General features: G+C 39.9%; 1 protein-coding gene across 3 annotated transcripts in view; it reads left to right on the forward strand.

Moving 5' to 3' along the window:
* The window catches only part of AFF4 (ALF transcription elongation factor 4), a 127,236-nt gene extending 112,478 nt beyond the window's left edge, over positions 1-14,758 (forward strand). For all 3 annotated transcript variants that reach the window (XM_073548940.1, XM_073549622.1, XM_073550240.1), the window contains 7 exons: positions 1,592-1,655; positions 2,805-2,941; positions 3,600-3,671; positions 3,907-4,000; positions 4,374-4,417; positions 5,833-6,053; positions 6,171-14,758. In XM_073548940.1, the coding sequence (XP_073405041.1) occupies positions 1,592-1,655; positions 2,805-2,941; positions 3,600-3,671; positions 3,907-4,000; positions 4,374-4,417; positions 5,833-6,053; positions 6,171-6,298 (760 nt within the window). In that variant the 3' untranslated portion in view covers positions 6,299-14,758. The remainder of the gene's footprint in view (positions 1-1,591; positions 1,656-2,804; positions 2,942-3,599; positions 3,672-3,906; positions 4,001-4,373; positions 4,418-5,832; positions 6,054-6,170) is intronic.
* Positions 14,759-18,757: the final 3,999 nt, after the last annotated feature.

Below are 18,757 nucleotides of genomic sequence, written 5' to 3' on the forward strand. Positions count from 1 at the left end.
TATAGGGGCCTCCCAACAGTTGATGTTGGGGGGGGGGGTTTATGGATTCAGCATGTCTTTGTTACAGACTGGTGATGCTTTTTAGTTACCGGCAAGAACGTCTGTATGAAAGGCTCTCTTGTAGAGAACACGGGAGCTTGCAGCAGAGTTAGAGATCCTGACTATGGATGAAAGATGGCTCGTCCAGATTACTAAACTACAAATTCTTACTAGTTTAATTGAAAGAAAAAAAATCTCCTACATGGTTTTTATTACAGATGCGTTGTCTTGTTAAAAAGATAATTGGCAAATAGTTAACAGAATTTATTGTTACGTGAGTCTCTAAAATGAGTATCCATTGTAATAGTAATAAAAGCAGTATTGCAGATTAAGAGGGTGATCTCATCATGAAATGTTACAGCAGGTCACAAGGATGTGCCAGAACATTGTGACCAGTGATGGCCTGATCTAAACACAGCTGGTAAAGCAAGTTAATAGCGCTGTGATGGAATTCCATGCACAGTCTGTAAAAATGCATTTTAACCCCTTCAAGATGGAGCCCTTCTTCATTTTTGCTTTTCTGTTTTTTGCTCCCCTTCTTCCCAGAGCCATAACTTTTTTTTATTTTTCCGTCAATATGGCCATGTGAGGGCTTGTTTTTTGTGGGACAAGTTGTAGTTTTGAACGACACAATTGGTTTTACCATATTGTGTACTAAACAAAACTGGAAAGAAATTCCAAGTGCGGTGAAATTGCAAAAAATGTGCAATTCTACAACTTTTTTTTTTATATTTTTTTACCATGTTTACCAAATGCTAAAACTGACCTGCCATTATGATTCTCCAGGTCATTACGAGTTCATAGACACCAAACATGTCTAGGTTCTTTTTTTTTTTTTTTTTTTTTTTATTTGCGAGGTGAAAAAAAATCCAAAGTTTGTTTAAAAAAAAAAAAAGCGTCATTTTCCAAGACCCGTAGTGTCTCCATTTTTTGTGATCTCAGGTTGGATGAAGGCTTGTTTTTGTGCACCGAGCTGACGTTTTTAATACCATTTTGGTGCAGATACGACCACCAGGCGCCGCTCATAGCAAGTTTGCAGTGACAACCATAGAGGTCTCCAGGAGACCTCTGGTTGTCATGCCAACCCACCGGTGACCCGCAGTCATGTGACGGGGATCACCAGGGCTGGCAGATTTCTGGCCTGATGACCGGAAGTGCGCATTAAATGCCGTTGTTAGAGTTTGACAATGGCATTTAACGGGTTAATAGCCACAGATGGATCGCAATTCCACCCGCGGCTTTTCCGGGCACATGTGGGCTGTTACTGGGAAAGAAGTGGGCTCACCGCAGGTGCCAACATCAAAAGGGGAGACACGACATGTGCTGTGCTAGTACGGCGTATGTCGTGAAGGGGTTAAAGGTCCTACAAGTGAATTACTGTGTATCGCTAAAATACACCACTTTACTTTGAGGAAAATAAGTCACCAGTTCATACACAGACTTGCATGTAATTTGCAGCTGATCGCTGTAGTTATTTCAGGAGAAGTTAGAGACAACTCATGATTGGATTGTTTTATATATTTTATCTCATGGTTTTGTCTTCTCCTCCCAGGAATCATTCGGCTGACCATTATTTACAAGAAGCAAAGAAGCTCAAGCACAATGCGGATGCTTTGGTAAAGTATTGGTGTAGTGATGTTAGATTCTTCATATGTAAACTGTATGTAAGTGCAGAAATGCTAACCTTCTACATATCTGGAAGGGTGAGCAGCCAGGATAGGAGAAGGGTGCAGAGCTCTATGAGCGTTGGATAAGTGTAGGGAACAGTAAAACAGTACCACTTACATATTTAATAGACAAAGTTTTAAAAGGGTTTTCGGGTACTTACAGGTTTTTTGGCTTTTGAGCTAAGAACTTGCTGGCAGATAGTTGCAAACCTGCCTGTTCTTCCCTGTAATAATGTCTTCCAGATCAGGTGTGGATTCTCTGGCTTCTATTGACCTCACATCAATAGAACAGCTTTTTCACTTTGGGCTGCTCTGTCACCGGCGTTACTGCTGACATCATGCTGATTGACAGTCTGCTCCCCAGTGTTGGGCCACGTTCACACATTCAGTATTTGGTCAGTATTTTACATCAATATTTGTAAGCCGAAACCAGGAGTGGGACAATCAGAGGAAAAGTAGAATAGAAACACGTCACCTCTTCTATCTTTATCACCCACTCCTGGTTTGGGCTTACAAGTACTGATTTAAAACACCGACCAAATACTGAATTTGTCAACGAGGTCTTAGGCTGTGGGGATCTGGCTGTCTCTGAGTATGCCATTGGCAGTGACGCCCCACAATAGAACAGAAGAGATTAAACTGTTCTGTCTACGCAACCTCATCAGGAGCATGAGAATCACGGGCAGTAGCGGACCATGACTTCTCTGCACTGGAAGGCAAAATAGGCAAGTAATTAGCAAGCACCTGCTGGTAACTTCTGGCCCAATAGCCAAAAAGCCCAAAGTCCAGAATAACCCCTTTTATATGAAACACCTTTAAGATGCCCTTTGGTTGTGAACGTCCTTCTGATTCATACAAGGCTTTTTCTGTCTTCATGTGCACACTGTCAGTACTATTTTATAATGTGAGTTGTGTGGATCAGAAGTTGCTATAAGGTACTGGACGCACATAAGCTGCGCACTTTTTCAGATGATCTGTGCACTGTTATGTACTCTGTTTTATTCTCCTATTAAAAAAAAAAGTATCTATAATTTCCCTGTTGATTTGTAATATGGAAGCAATGGCTTCTTGCCTCTAACAGATATTCTCTTTCTGTAGTCTGACAGATTTGAGAAGGCCGTATACTACCTTGATGCTGTGGTTTCCTTCATCGAGTGCGGGAATGCATTGGAGAAAAGCGTGCAAGAGTCCAAATCCCCCTTTCCTATGTACTCTGAGACTGTGGAGCTAATTAAGTAAGTGTTGGGCGTTAATTCACCTTCTGGTCATGATTTCTCTACTTTTTATACCTGCATTGATGGCAATTACTGACTGCAAAAAATTTGAAAAAAGTTGAGACTAAAGTATAAAAACCTTATACAGTGATCACATTTACCATATGCTGTTGGATCCTTTCTTGCCTTGTGATTATCCAGTTATTTAAAATGAATGACTTAGGATAAGCCATAAATATTAATTAGTTTGGGTTCATCTCTGATCAAATGTTTGAAAGTCCCTTCATAAACTTTGTGTTATACTTCATCTTAATCTCATAGACCAGCCTAGGCAGGTTGTACACATTCAATAAACGTCCAAGGATTGCAGCAGATGATGGGATAATTTTGATTTGAACATGTCCAATCAGTTTTACCTATGGTAGATTAGCCAGTAGACTGTGAAGTTGGTGGGAGAATTGATGGCAAAATCAATGAATCTTTTTGCTGTATAGTCAGCATTTCCTCTGCCACGTTTGAACTATTTGGTAAATTCAGATTTATGTGGTCACTATAGAACCTTTAGAAGAGTTAGTGGACCAGTATCCATTATAAAATATGAATAAGTGGATGTGAGGTTCCCATAACCTACAGATCTTTGTCTGAACCACTTGCTGACAGATGTGCCATTGCTCCGTAGGTATACCATGAAACTGAAAAGTTCTTCAGCACCAGATGCTACAGCAGCTGATAAAAGACTGGGTGTTCTTTGGTAGGTACAGATACAATTTTAGAGGTTGGAATTTATACCTTTAATTAAATATTCTCATTCACATGTTCTATAAGAATGCTATTGTTGCTCCTTTCTTCTATACTTTCCACTCACCAGTGACTGTATCCCCTAGGGTATAAGTGAGACTAATATTTACTGTGGATTTTCTTTGTCCATGTAAAGATTACATGCAGACCTATGTTACATTAATGTTATCTGCTTGTGTTTTCTTCAGTCTCCGATGTCAGTCCCTCCTGTACTTGAGATTGTTTAAACTGAAAAAAGAGAGTGCACTGAAGTATTCCAAAACCTTAACGGAGCACCTAAAAGTAAGTCACTGAGATGCATATTTCCTTCTAGGCTGCAGCCGTCATTACCAGTAGTCTGTGCAGGTGGCTGTATTCCTGTAGCTTGTCCTGTGGACCAGTTATAAGGTCTTGTTACAGATAATGCAGATAGAGCTATTTGTAATGTCTCATGTCCAGAATAGCATGCATGCTAGAGATATATACATATAGTACAAAATTCATTTTGTGAGTGTTAGACTCCTATAAGACCCCCATAAAGCCTTATACACCAAATAAGTGTCAGTTTCGTCCCTTAAATTCCAAGAAGTGAGGGAAAAAAACTTATTTTATTAATATGGCTGGTAATGAAACTTCTTTAACACTTGGTACATTGAATACTTCCTTATCTTTACAGAATTCTTACAATAATTCACAAGCACCGTCGCCGGGTATGGGAAGGTAAGAAATTGTGTTTAATTCCCGACTATAGACAGCAAGGCTCATGGCTTGTTTTCGCTATGCGCATAAGACTTCATTGATACCATTTTGGGGTAGATACACTATTTTTATCACCTCTTATTGTATTTTTAGGAAAGTATGGCTCTTGGAGAGGGAAGTGAAGTTCTGGCGCTTTCGATTTTTCTAATTTTTTTTTCTTCTTCTGCTTATGGTGTTCACTGTATGGGTTAACTTGAAAGCGATTGACCAACTATGTATTCATGATTATCTTGTACACATACATAAAAGACTCATGTGAAAAATATAGTATATTGTTTAATGCAAAGCACTCTCAAAGACAAGACTACTTTCCTTCATTCTGGGATATAAGATTCAGTCTCCACAGGAAGCAAGGCTTCTTTACCATGAGAACCATTGATTTAGTGATCGGACTGTGCCTGGGGAGTATGCATATCGCATACATTACCGCCATATCGGCCTCAGAAGCCGGCGAATTTTCACAGCTAACATTGCGTACGCTGGCGGAGTGACTGCAGACTTAGTGAGTACGGAAAGTATTCCGACCCCTTTAAATTTTTCACTCTTTGTTTGATTTCAGCCATTTTGTCAAATAAATTAATTTTTTTCTCATTAATGTACACTCTGCACCCCATCTTGACTGGAAAAAAAAACAGAAATGTAGACATTTTTGCAAATTTATTAAAAAAAGAAAAACTGTGCCAGTGCCCTGACCTAACCCCAATTGAGCATGTCAGGAGAGACCTGAAAATGGCTGTTCACCAACGTTCACCATCCAAACTGATGGAACTGGAGAGGATCTGCAAGGAAGAATGGCAGAGGATCCCCAAAGCCAGGTGTGAAAAACTTGTTGCATCATTCCCAAGAAGACTTATGGCTGTACTAGCTCAAAAGGGCGCTTCTCCTCAATACTGAGCAAAGGGTCTGAATACTTATGACCATGTGATATTTCAGTTTTTCTTTTTTAATAAATTTGCAAAAATTTCTACATTTGTTTTTTGTTTTTTTTTGTTTTGTTTTTTTGGATCAAGATGGGGTGCAGAGTATACATTAATGAGAAAAAAATGAACTTTTTGAATTTACCAAATGGCTGCAATGAAACGGAGAGAAAAATTTAAAGGGGACTGAATACTTTCCATACCCACTGTATCATTTTAGGCCAGGCAACCCCTTTAATGTTTACTGACTAGATGGAGGCCAAAAACTAGTCCTGGCCTTCATGTGAAAATGTTTCATGTGTACGTCGCAGAGGTTTTTCAGCTTGCACAGTAAACGTAGAAAAAAATGCCAGTGATGTGTTCAGCCTTGGTCTTTATATGTATTTGTGCCCTTGTGATAAATATTGTTTTATCCTTACATTGACACTCTGCATCATTTCTGTTTCTCTCTATAAACAGTAAGTCTGTCAGCATGCCTTCACCAGTGTCTCCAAAGTTGTCCCCTGGTAGTTCCAACAACTATACCTCCAGTGTGTCCAGTTCATCGGGTGGCACTTCGTCAGTAACTATTCCACAGAGGATTCATCAGATGGCTGCCAGCTATGTCCAGGTCACATCCAATTTTCTTTTTGCCACTGAGATTTGGGACCAAGCTGAACAGCTTTGTAAAGAGCAAGGTGGTAGGTCTTTCTTGTATTGCGCGTACAGATCCATGCAGTCCTCGTCATGCATGTGACCGTCATTCTTCTAGTAACGGTCTCATGTCTGAAACCCTTGTTTTGTTTTTCTCCCTTCAGAGTTTTTTACAGAACTGGATAAAGTCATGAGCCCGTTGATCTTCAACTCGAGCACCATGACAGAACTGGTACGCTATACCCGTCAAGGCCTGCATTGGTTGCGCTTAGATGCCGGTTTGAAACATTAAGGACCTGCATAATGAAGCTTGGAGTATTTTCTTGCTGCCTCTACATTTTTCCACAACACTGTGTCCTGTTTGGAAGGAAGACTGCCATAACATACCGTCTGGTTGGCGCTGAGGACGAGAGGCTCCGCACCACTTTGTTTCAGCCATATCCATCTACACTTTCCTGAACGTCTTTGCTAAGAGACCTGATGAAGCTTCACTTTTTTATTTAAGAAAAGAAACGTATTTAAACTATTTTCCTAGCATTATGAATGTTATTTTTTTTCCATCATTTTACAAAGGAATCCATATTCCTGGTATCATGCACGATAACTTTTTAAACCTATTTATTTTATAAAGCTTCATGCAAATATAAAAACTACGGGCAGGCTGTGCCCTTCTCTCATCTGTGGTCAAACCTTTGTCAGTGTTGGGGGTCATTGGGTCCCCACCTGTAGTCTGTAGTATGTTCAACAGACCACACAGCTACTTTTTCTGATAGCTGTGTAGTGTCATGAAGTTGGACGGAGTACGTGTGTGACATTTTAAATCATGTCTTTCAGAAGTTAAAGGGGGTTGTGCAGTTTTTAATATATCCTCTATATCAAAGTAGCCTTCCAAGTACTTTATATGATACAACATATGCATTTCTTGTTTTTCTTTTTATGGTTTGTGGGCTGTTACCTTTGTACTGTCTTTCCGCGTTAGAGAAGAGAATGAAGAGCAGTGCATTTTAGTGTAGCGATGGGTACTTTTCATACATGGCATACAACGGCTGTGAAAGAATGTTGATGAGATAAAAAGCAGACCCGGAGCACGTCCATCCAATAGAACAGAGATTCTAGAGACTATATATAGAAATATATGAGAGTATAGAAGTATTATTGACTGGGTGAAGGACTGAAGCTCTCCACCACCTGAGAAAACACTATTTTACAATCAGTAGGATACATAGCTTGTATGAAATGCAATCTTCAGATTGGGTGAACAGGGTATGATTTATTATACAGACTATAATAGCATATGATGGAACCATGCCAGGCCTTTAGTATTGAATCAATCTCTTGTCTTTCCCAGTATTGTCCTTGCAGAGTGTTGGATATACAGAAGTGTAGCTGGTTTTCAGCTGATGACAGGGAAACGCATTGTGTAACATGAAGCAAGACTTTCCTTTATTTCGCCCATAAAATGGGATTCTGTTGAAGTCTACAATTCCCTAGTAAAATGCAACTACGCATTTTTTTTTCTAGCCCTGGTGCCAAGGAATTTAAAGGTCTCCTTATTAGTGGAACTGCCAAGTTAGACTCCAAATTTGTGTTTATATAGGAGAAAAGATGTTCTACATTGTATGAAATGGATGCAAAATTCTCATTGTGTAAAGTGTTTGTTCTTCAGAAGGAAAGGCTCGTGGCGTTCCTCCCAGTAGACGCCAACTGTGGTGGGTTCTGCTCATACAGAAGTGGGCTTATGGATAAAACATAAAGTCAGTTTTATATTGAACATTTTAGCTTTAACATAACATTCAGGAATCTGGTCTATTGATATCATAACTAGCTCTAACGAGGTTACTTTTAAAAGGGGCTGCTAATTTAGAAAGAAGTTAGGTTTCTACATCAAGGATCCTCAATTTTAGCATTGCTTAAGACAATTGATGTCGTGGCACTGCTTGACTGACTGCAAGGTCTTGTCCTTACATATGATTTAGCATATTGTATGTGTCCTTGGATTGAGTGAGTGGGCTACTTCCCGCAGTAGTGCAACTGCTCAGTGCAATCATAAGCTTGACCACAATTGGATAAACCAGTAATGGTTGGCTGTGGTCCTCTTCTGAACCTAAGATCATGTTTAGCCATGGGGATTGACAATATTGGTTGCCAGGGATAATTATATCTCCAATACGAATTTAATATTAAGATTTTAAATTATAAACATGCCATACACTGTAACTGCTGATGATATTGCACATGTGACACCGACACATTGCTGTCACTTCCCAATATAAGTAATGGACTTTTTATTAGAACAGGAATAACTTGATTATTCTATAAAAAAAAAAAAAACCATGCCACATACTGGTGTTTTCACATACAGTTCCTAAAGAGCCCCACCCTAGCTGTTCCTTTACATAAGGATTGTTCAATATTAGGAAAACATGGCTGCCTTCTTAAAAATCTCCATTACTGTCTAAAAGTTGAATTTGGTATTGCAGCTTTGCTCTATACACTTCATTGGGCGCTGAGATGCAATACTAGTCACAAAGTATTGCCACCATATCTTCTGATCCTGGACAACCTTACTTCATGTGATGGTACAGAAGGCTGGATTGGTTGTGGTGGTAATTGTCCAGAAGGCTGGATGAGTTGTAATGGTCCAGAAGGCTGAATGGGTTGTGATGGTAATGGTCCAGAAGGCTGGATGGGTTGTGGTGGTAGTGGTCCAGAAGGCTGGATGGGTTGTGGTGGTAGTGGTCCAGAAGGCTGGATGGGTTGTGGTGGTAGTGGTCCAGAAGGCTGGATGGGTTGTGGCGGTAACGGTCCACAAGGTTGGTTGGGTTGTGGTGGTAATGGTCCAGAAGACTGGTTGGGTTGTGGTGGTAACGTTTCAGAAGGCTTGGATGGGTTGTGGTGGTAATGGTCCAGAAGGCTGAGAGAAGGAATTTTTTTTTTTTTTTTTTTTTTTGCGTCCATGTATCTAATGTGAATGGTCCCCATTTACACTGTTATCCTTTACAGAGCCTGTGGCTAGATGAGGTGCTATATGTGGAATACACAAGCAGATCCATATACCAGACTATACCTAGAGATTCAGGGTCTCCTGTTACCATTGGCTTTTTGCATGACCATTCCCCTTCCTTCAAACAGAACTCAAAGAACTGAATTTCTGGACCATAAAACTGCGTGTAGGGGAGTGAGTGCCAATTATTTATGAATTCACTATACATATATAGCAGGTAGGATTCCTCCCTAATGACACATGTCATTACCGTGCCATCACCCAAGCATCTTGCTATATTTCCTTTACTGTGTCTTCCTCACCACCCCCTATATGTAAATGAAATCTTTAGGTGGTGGTTTTTCAGCAGGACTGTGGATTACTTTCTTGCACTTTAGAAAAATAATCAATTAAATTCCTATTTTGAAGTCGCCCCAAAATGTAAAGTGGCACCAGTGTTTAGTGGGCAATTGTTAGGATAATGGATGACAAATCTGCTTGAGTTTCATAGGGCATGTGGAACTATTGGTTGATGCGCTCCCCACTATATAGTATGTGATGTTTTGGCTGCTGCCTTAGCGGGGGAGTCTTGCGTGGACATGGACTGTGTTGCTCATTTCACCGCCAGTGTTTTCTTCCTTTTACCTCACTTATCCGGTGACTCTTCTGTCTGGGAGAGCTGCTATCAAAGTGCTTTCATCCAAAGTATCACAAGAAGGTGCATCTTCTGGTAGCCACACTTACATCCTCGTTGTGTTCACAGCAAGCGTTCCTTCTTCCTCATACATACCAGTAATAGATTTCTACGTATTAATCATGTGTGGGCCCTTTATAGCTGGGAGTGAAGCAGTGGTTGTGTATTTAGCCTTATGCCACGTTCTCCTCCTTTGTGCCTTACCTCAGTATCTTTTCTAGAACTAGGACTGTTAGTGAGAGCCTTCTATAATGCGTCATTTCTGTATTATGTGAACAGTATAGGGGAAATTCACCTTCTGACAGCGACTGTTTGGGTCTATTTCCCATTGTCTAGTTACATCAAAGTGTTCTAGTGAGAGAAGGAAAATGTGTGACTTTCTCAGGGTCATATGAAGGAAGCAGAAAAGAAAAATGCACTCCAAATAACATTAGGAAATGGGCCGTTCTGTAGGTAAAACTTGTGTTAACATGACACGTTGATTTTTTAGCATGATCATCTCTGTATTGTCTTCAGGGGAAGCCATGTTTACCGTCTGTGTATGATTGATACCTCTGAGAAATGTCAATCATTGGCGTTTTGTTAAAAGGAATCTTGTCAGCAGGTTTTTGCAATGTAATCTGAGAGCAGCATTAGGTAGAAGTAGAGAGCCCGATTACAGCGATGTCACTTACTGGGCTGTGTTTTACTTTTTCAATACAATCAGTGTTCTATCAGCAGAATATTATCACTACAGAACAACTGGCCTGGTACCTCCTAGTCCATCAACCCCTCCCATTCCTATTAGCTAATTTATGTCACATTACAGTGTAGATGGAAAGCTGTGGTGTGGGTAGGGTTAAAGGTGTTTTCACATTGTAATTAGTACACGCTCGGTGGCCCTGTCGGGGCATATGTTTGGAATACCTCCCCCCTTCTGCAAAACGTGATTCGGATGTATGCACCAATGGGCCGATAGACTATGATTGTGTTGGCAGAGCAAACATGCCCTCTGTTGTGTAGTCCTATTGGATGCGGACAGCCAGATGCAGTCTACTAAGTCTAAGTGTCCGCCTCCAGTGGGAATGATTGCTCGAAAATGAGGCACGGCAGAGCGCATGTTCACTTGGCCGACACCATAATAGTCTAAGACCTTGTTGGAGCATACATCCGAATCCCATTTTGCAAGAGGGTTGCATTGGACGTATGCCCCCGACTGGTCCGCCGAGCGTGTACTAAACACAATATGAAAGCACCCTTATGAGAACACATGTCAACAACTGAGTTCTGCTAGGTCTGCTGCCCATAACTGCTGTTCTGCATGGTGCCACTTAGAAAATGGTTCTATCACTCCATACAAGCAGCAACTCTGCAGTATGGTAATTACGAGGATGCCATTTGCCTCCTATTTGCTGCTTCCTTTCCCCCCACCAGCACCCGGTTTAGTCTGTGCACACCTCTACACTGAGGACGTGTCTTGTGCCAATTGAAAAGCTTACCTGCTCCATTTGTGAAGGAAGGCAACGCTGAAAACGTGATGTACAGCTAATTTTAGCATGTTTCCATTGTGGATAAATGATCCATTACTTGACCATTGAACATAGATTATTTTTGACACGAGCAAATGTCATTCTTATGAAATTATGACCTATTGGATTATACAGATTTATTTTGCCATCATAATATAGTCATATTTAGTCAGATGTACAGATTGAGAATAATGTGAAGTAACAGAAGTTCATGTATGGCATGATCCGGAATAGCTATACTGTAAGCCTCGAATAGAAGGGACAAAATGGCCCTCCTGTATAACGGAACACATGGCACCTTTCCCATATGTCAGACATATATAGTAGGAGGGTAACCAATGCTAGAGGACACGTTATTGTAAAATAATATTTGTTGTAATTTTTATAGACCTGTCCTTCCAGGTTTTTCAGATCATTGGCTTGAAATCTGAGCGAAGACTCTACAATTGACTTATGTGGGCGATGCGATCCAGCTCAAACTAAATTCACATGTGATGTTGGGACGGACGCCTACAAAAGTACACTAAGGATATGAAATGGTTAATTGTCTCCGAGGTCTGAGCGTCACTCCTCGGTTCTTGCTGTAGTATGCAGTGTGTAGTACTTGTTTAATATGGTTGTAGAGTTTGGTCGATGATTTTCCTTTTTAGAGGTAGCGCTCAGCCAGCCATATCATTATTTATTCACATGGCAGGAATCCGGCGGCGTCTTCTCCCCCGTTCCTGCAGATTAATATTCAAGTGCAATGTTCTCCTTGTAGATGACAGCTAAATTGCTGTTTTTGTTCATATTTTTTTCTTGGTAAATAAATGTATTTATAATTGTCCATACACGTGGAAGGATACCAATGTAACTTCATACAATACTGTGGGCAAAGGGATTTTTAATGGTATGTGTCCTGCATCAATGTATCAGTGTCCACGCACCCGTATCATGCTACCTGCAGTTCTTTCTATTTTACCAGGTGTAACTTATTTCTGTTGGATTGTATACAGTGATAATTATGGATCTGTCTGAGAAATGCTGAGATTTGTTGTTCGCTAAGGTGCAGTTCTTTTAATAGCTTTCCGGGCAGTGTTAAGAGAGAGATATTTACTAATACTACTATACTAATGAAAGAAAAGGTGCAACTTGGGCTATGTTCACACTTCCATTCGGACATTGTGATTGTTTTGAGACCAGTATAATGTCCAAAACTGATTAATTGCATAGCTGATGTGGAGTAGAAATAATGAACCCGTCCCCCCACCACCCCATTGATTATTATGGCTTTCACTCTCTGTCCGTTTTTAAAACGGAAGTAAAAGTTCATCATGCAGAACGTTTTCTTTGTTCCAAAACCGGACTCATAACGGAACCCAAAATAATCCTTGGGACCCTTCTGCTTCGCCCTTGAAACCAAATGCAAGGAATGTGGGACTGGTAGTGTGAACGCAGTCTAATGTCCCTATTTATGGGATTAAGTTCTATCTAGTCTTGGGTAGTGTTCTTCATAGGAGGCTACTGCCACTGTCCTGCTCTTACACGTTCACAAATTGCATAAAACTGGTTTATCCTCTCACATAACTTACTCTTTCACCTTATAACCTATATTCTTCACTGCCCTTGCACGGGAGTTTTGTGCTGCAGTTTTTGGAAGCATTTTCATACAGTAAGTCACATATGTCATGTCTTCCATTTCACGGAGAGGCTTTGATAACAGTTGACCCATTTGCAGTATTAAGCAATATGTATTTACCATGTCTGCTCTATGTATGCTGTCACTTTTCCAGCTTGCTTGTCCTAATCCTGAACTTTTAGTTCACCTGTTGCTTGACCATTTTAAAATTGCAGTTTTGTTGTCCATTCACATTGCTGAATGCAACCATCATGAGAATAAAGCCTGTCCGCCATTCTTGTCAATTTATAAAAAAAATGTATTTTTTTATCATTTTGTGATATCTGGGTCAGATGAATTACATTGTTAAGAACGAACATATGAGCCATCAATGTGACCACAAATGACTGACCTCAATCATTGCTTAAGAGGTGGCTGTCTTTTTCTGCATATGTAAGGTTATGTTCACACTTGTGTTTGACATTCCGTTTGTCTGTTCAGATTTGAGGAACAGACAAATAGAAATTAAACACTAATCAGGTCTGTTGCTTAACTGATACAAACAAGCAAGAGGTCTTCATTGATTTCTGGTCCTTTTGGGTTCCGGCATGGTTCAGTTTTTAGGGCAACAGGAACAAATATTTCTTCTGGTTTAAAAACGGTCATGTAACGGAACCCATTACTGTCTCTTTGCTTCCTTTTAAAAATGGAGACGTAACGGAACCCATTACTGTCCCTCTGCTTCCGTTCAGTCAATCTTGAACGGATCCATTTTGAGGAAAGTGCCTGAATGAAAGTGTGAACATAGCCTAAGATGGACATCAAGAACTTTAAGGTTCTGCACAGACAAAATAACAGAGCTGAAATGCGAATGCAGATTTGATCCCAACCTAAAATGCAGAATTACTGTTAATGGAATACGTCAATGCACCTTATAAAATTGGAAGACTCCGTATGCATATGCTTCACTTATAAAATTTCACCAGTAACATTTTTATAGTTTACTGTAAGGTGTTTTTGCCTTTCAGGCCTACAAGAACTTGTGCCCCTGTGATATTTCTGATAGCAATATTGTAGCAGGATTGTTTTGGTGTCTTCTATGTTGGCGTGTATTGTAGCTTATTCTCATTTTGAAGGCATTCTCGGTTCTAAAGTATTTGCCACCATTTCGACAAAACGATTCGCCTCCACACAGACTCTCTGCTCCCCTCCGCTTGACACCTACATTAAGTATTGCAGTTGAGTCATGTAGGAAACAATGCATAAAATGCAGGACTTCTCTCGGTGACACTGACGTGTGATCTGCTTCTACTTCCGGAACGTGTTCTAATATGTATTTTGGAATGTTTCCCATTTCAGGTCTAATCAGGGCTTGGGAATGTGTCTGTATTTATTAAAAAAAGATCATTTTTATTGTTAAGATGTAGTATACATATTTTTATTTAGTAATTAATTTTTACCACTGGAAATTACATTTATTTAGAAAGGTACTCCAGATGAAAAAAAAAGCTTTTATTATTATTAATCAAAATTTTGTACTGTGCTTCTATCCAAAATGTGTCATTTTTTTAACCAAATCTTTAATTAAAAAAATGTTTTTGTTGCAATACATTTTTAAATGACAAAATGTACTTTATGCTCTCAAATTTTCAATTTCTATGCGAGTTTGAGCTTTTCACTTCACAAAGCTGTAATGTTAAGCAAAGTTTTTCTCTCCCACACCTGTATAGTATATGTATTTTGTGGTTTTTGAGAATATAGGAAGTTTAGCGTGTCCGAAGCATAAGTTTTAATGAGTATTTTTAAACAAATGTATGGCAATTCAAACACTTGGAGAAAAGGGTATTGCATTTCAATTTGTAAAAAAAATAAATAAAAACCTTTTTAATTGTCATTAAAATGCTTTGTAAAATGCAAACTGTAACTGGAGAAACTACGTTTAATAAATATCATAGATTTTCTGTATTGAACCATTTGTGTCTTTCATGATGGTTTTGTGGGAAAAATACTAGTATGGTGCGTGCCTTTCCCTTCCCCAATGTCCACACCAGTGAGATGGTCCCGCCAATACAGATGAACAGGAAACCTAGCAGGGCTGTGGAGTCGATAAGCCAAAACTGCGACTCCGACTCCTCAATTTCCCTTACTCCAACTCAGACTCCCACATATTGCTTATATTTAAGTGAAAAATGTATTGTAGTACAATGTCAACATCAGACATTTAATCATTTTTATGATACAATAATCAAGATATTTAGATAGCACATAATATATATTGGAATACAACTTTTGAACACAAAAAACCGTAATAAATTGTAAATATGTAATAACTATATAATATTGATTACATATATACAGTACAGACAAAGTTTGGACACACCTTCTCATTCAAAGAGTTTTCTTTATTTTCATGACTATGAAAATTGTAGATTCACTCTGAAGGCATCAAAACTAGGCATCAAAACATTTTAACACATGTGGAATTATATAATTAAAAAAGTGTGAAACAACTGAAAATATGTCTTATATTCTAGGTTCTTCAGAGTAGCCACCTTTTGCTTTGATTTACTGCTTTGCACACTCTTGGCATTCTCTTGATGAGCTTCAAGAGGTAGTCACCAGAAATGGTCTTGAAGGCATTCCCCAGAGATGCTTAGCACTTGCTGGCCCTTTTGCCTTCACTCTGCGGTCCATCTCACCCCAAACCATCTCGATTGGGTTCAGGTCTGGTGTCTGTGGAGGCCAGGTCATCTGGCGTAGCACCCCATCACTCTCCTTCTTGGTCAAATAGCCCTTACACAGCCTGGAGGTGTGTTTGGGGTCATTGTCCTGTTGAAAAATAAATGATGATCCAACTAAACGCAAACCGGATGGAATAGCATGCCGCTGCAAGATGCTGTGGTAGCCATGCTGGTTCAGTATGCCTTCAATTTTGAATAAATCCCCAACAGTGTCACCAGCAAAGCACCCCCACACCATCACACCTCCTCCTCCATGCTTCACGGTGGGAACCAGGCATGTAGAGTCCATCCGTTCACCTTTTCTGCGTCGCACAAAGACACGGAGGTTGGAATCAAAGATCTCCAATTTGGACTCATCAGACCAAAGCACAGATTTTCACTGGTCTAATGTCCATTCCTTGTGTTCTTTAGCCCAAACAGGTCTCTTCTGCTTGTTGCCTGTCCTCAGCACTGGTTTCCTAGCAGCTATTTTACCATGAAGGCCTGCTGCACAAAGTCTCCTCTTAGCAGTTGTAGAGATGTGTCTGCTGCTAGAACTCTGTGTGGCATTGACCTGGTCTCTAACCTGAGCTGCTGTTAACCTGCGATTTCTGAGGCTGGTGACTCGGATGAACTTATCCTCCGCAGAAGAGGTGACTCTTGGTCTTCCTTTCCTGGGGCGGTCCTCATGTGAGCCAGTTTCTTTGTAGCGCTTGATGGTTTTTGGGGACACTTTCAAAGTTTTCCCAATTTTTCGGACTGACTGAACCTCATGAACCTCATACTGCACACCTCAGCTACTGCAGAACTTCATACTCCACACCCCTATTTATTCCAACTATCAATTGATGATGTGTTACTGGGCGTCCTTTTGGGCAGCTATGGCGTGTACCTGACTGGTGCTTAAAAAAAAAAAAAAAAGTTGGTCTGTATGCTACCCGGCTTTCATTCTTTTTGGTACAGATAAGATATGATATGGATAGACAAAGCAGATTTCTAATCTGCTTTTGCTATTGAAAACATTATCTATGAGCTCAAAAGTCTTTCAGGTGATGCAGTTTTTGAAAAAGCTGAACTGCTTTTGCAGCTGAAAAATGTATCCTCAAAAAACGCAGGAAAAACACTGTGTGTGTGAATGTAGCCATAGAACAGCCATTTATAGGAAATTTCATAACTTTCCCAAATTCCTATGAAAAAATATTCAGCACATTCTGCATTGAATTACTGTACCCAATTTATTATATATTTTAGGAGTTGGTCCATTTTATACCGACTCCACCAAAATGAGCACCGACTCCACAGCCCTGAAACCTAGCGCAAATTGAAACAACACCCATGACCTCTTAATGGTTTCCAGTCCTTTAGACGTAGGAGCTTTGGAGCATCGGTTTGAACCATGAAGGTAGAACATCTTGGTAGACTAAACAGCGTCAAAGCAAGGACTACAGTGGAATGAGTTCTAGAGGGCAAACCCCTGTGGAGAAGTCCAGCAGTCTGCATCTGCTTCCTCCTGACTCTTTGTTTGACCTGCTACCTCAACTCAGGATAATCCTTTTTATCCCTGAATCATGCAGGATAGCAGTAGTCAGTGGTGCAAACAGACATTGAGAAGCGACCCAGTCAGGCCTATACCCTTTTATATGGATTATTTTGCTTCCTGGTTATGAGATTGTTGCCCTAAATGGGGATATAAAAATGTGTTTAAGTCTGGGAAGGCAAGAAAGGTCCAGTGATCGTCGGTTTAAATGAGCAAACTGGCACAAGACCTGGAGAGAGCAGTTAAAACTCGGTTTATGCTCCTAGTTTGGAGTCACAGAATGGGCTAACAGTATGCTCTAATTTTGGGGAGTCAAAAATCGATGGATGAAAGCTTAACCTCCCAGTCAAGCTTTTTTCTGTGAAGGTTGTACTTGGTAAGATGAATATCTTTGGTTACACAAAGATGAGAAATCCATGAGAAAATATTTTATCTGGCTGTGATTGCCTAGGTTTAGGAAAGTTTTGAATCTTATCACTTATAGATGCAGTTGTAAGATGTTGAAACCCATTAGAGAGGTTGTCCACTACTTTAGCATGAAAACCTATCCTTAGGATAGATCATTAATATCTGATCGGTCGGTGTCCGGCACCTTTACTGATCATCTGTTATCGGTGGCTGCCAACCGGAGATGCTCACTTATGGAGCTGCCAGTGTTCTTACTGGAAGCCGTAGGGTACTATACATCCACCTCCTACACAAATTGGATGTGCAGTACCCTGCGCCGACCACTATCGAAAGATGGAGCAGCTCCGCAAGTGAGTACTTCTAGCCGCCAACACTGGTAAGAGCTGATCGGTGGGGGTGTCGGGACACAGTCTGGTAATATCAGCAAAGGTCCAATCGATTGCAATCCACACAGGCAAAGGAATCAAGCCACAATAATTGGGGATGTGTTCACTACTTATTTTACCCACTGAGTGTATATGTATACAGAAAACAGGTGAATTCCAGCAGGATCCACAGAAAATCTTGATCACTTAAAAAATGACTTTTATTGATTATCATAAAATTATGAACAAATATGTTGTTCAATGCAAAAATAGCACTAGCAGCACAACACATGTAGCAGCATAATCCAACACGTTTCGACTAGGTCTTAATCATGGTATAAAGGTATAGGCATTGCTCACATTTAAATCGTATACTTCCCATTCCAATCAGGCGTTATAATCATGACGAGTGTTTCAGGTTCATGAAATAAACCAAATAGCTGCACATGGACACAAAATCATTAAAACAAAAACTTCCTTTGGCAAAGGAACTGATAAAAACATATATTACATCCAAGAAAAATCCCAGAATGATATAAATTCACAATAGGAGAAAATAATTTGAGAAATATAAGCAATTTTTTTTTTTTCTCCTTCAATATTGTAAGATCAATTCTTCTCTGATTTAAACCATTTGGTATTCTTGTTTCCAGAGTAAATATCCAGAAAGATTCTCCGTTTAAAAGTTTGCGTTTATGATCACCACCTCTGTAGGGGCGATAAACTTTCTCAATAGCACAAAATTTTAATCCGCTTACATCTCCCTTGTGAATTCTGGCAAAATGTTAAGAAACCGCTGATGAGGAAAATGCTTGGGAATTGGCAGCATCTGATATATGCTGTCGGATCCTAGTTTTTAGCGCACAAGTAGTGCAGCCTGCGTACTGCAATTTGCACAAAGATAAATCACATAATCATCATTACAATTAATGAAAACAC

The sequence above is a fragment of the Dendrobates tinctorius genome, unplaced genomic scaffold (genome assembly GCF_039654945.1).
Source record: "Dendrobates tinctorius isolate UK_male_01 unplaced genomic scaffold, ASM3965494v1 ptg000001l, whole genome shotgun sequence".
Classification (NCBI taxonomy): Eukaryota; Metazoa; Chordata; class Amphibia; order Anura; family Dendrobatidae; genus Dendrobates; species Dendrobates tinctorius.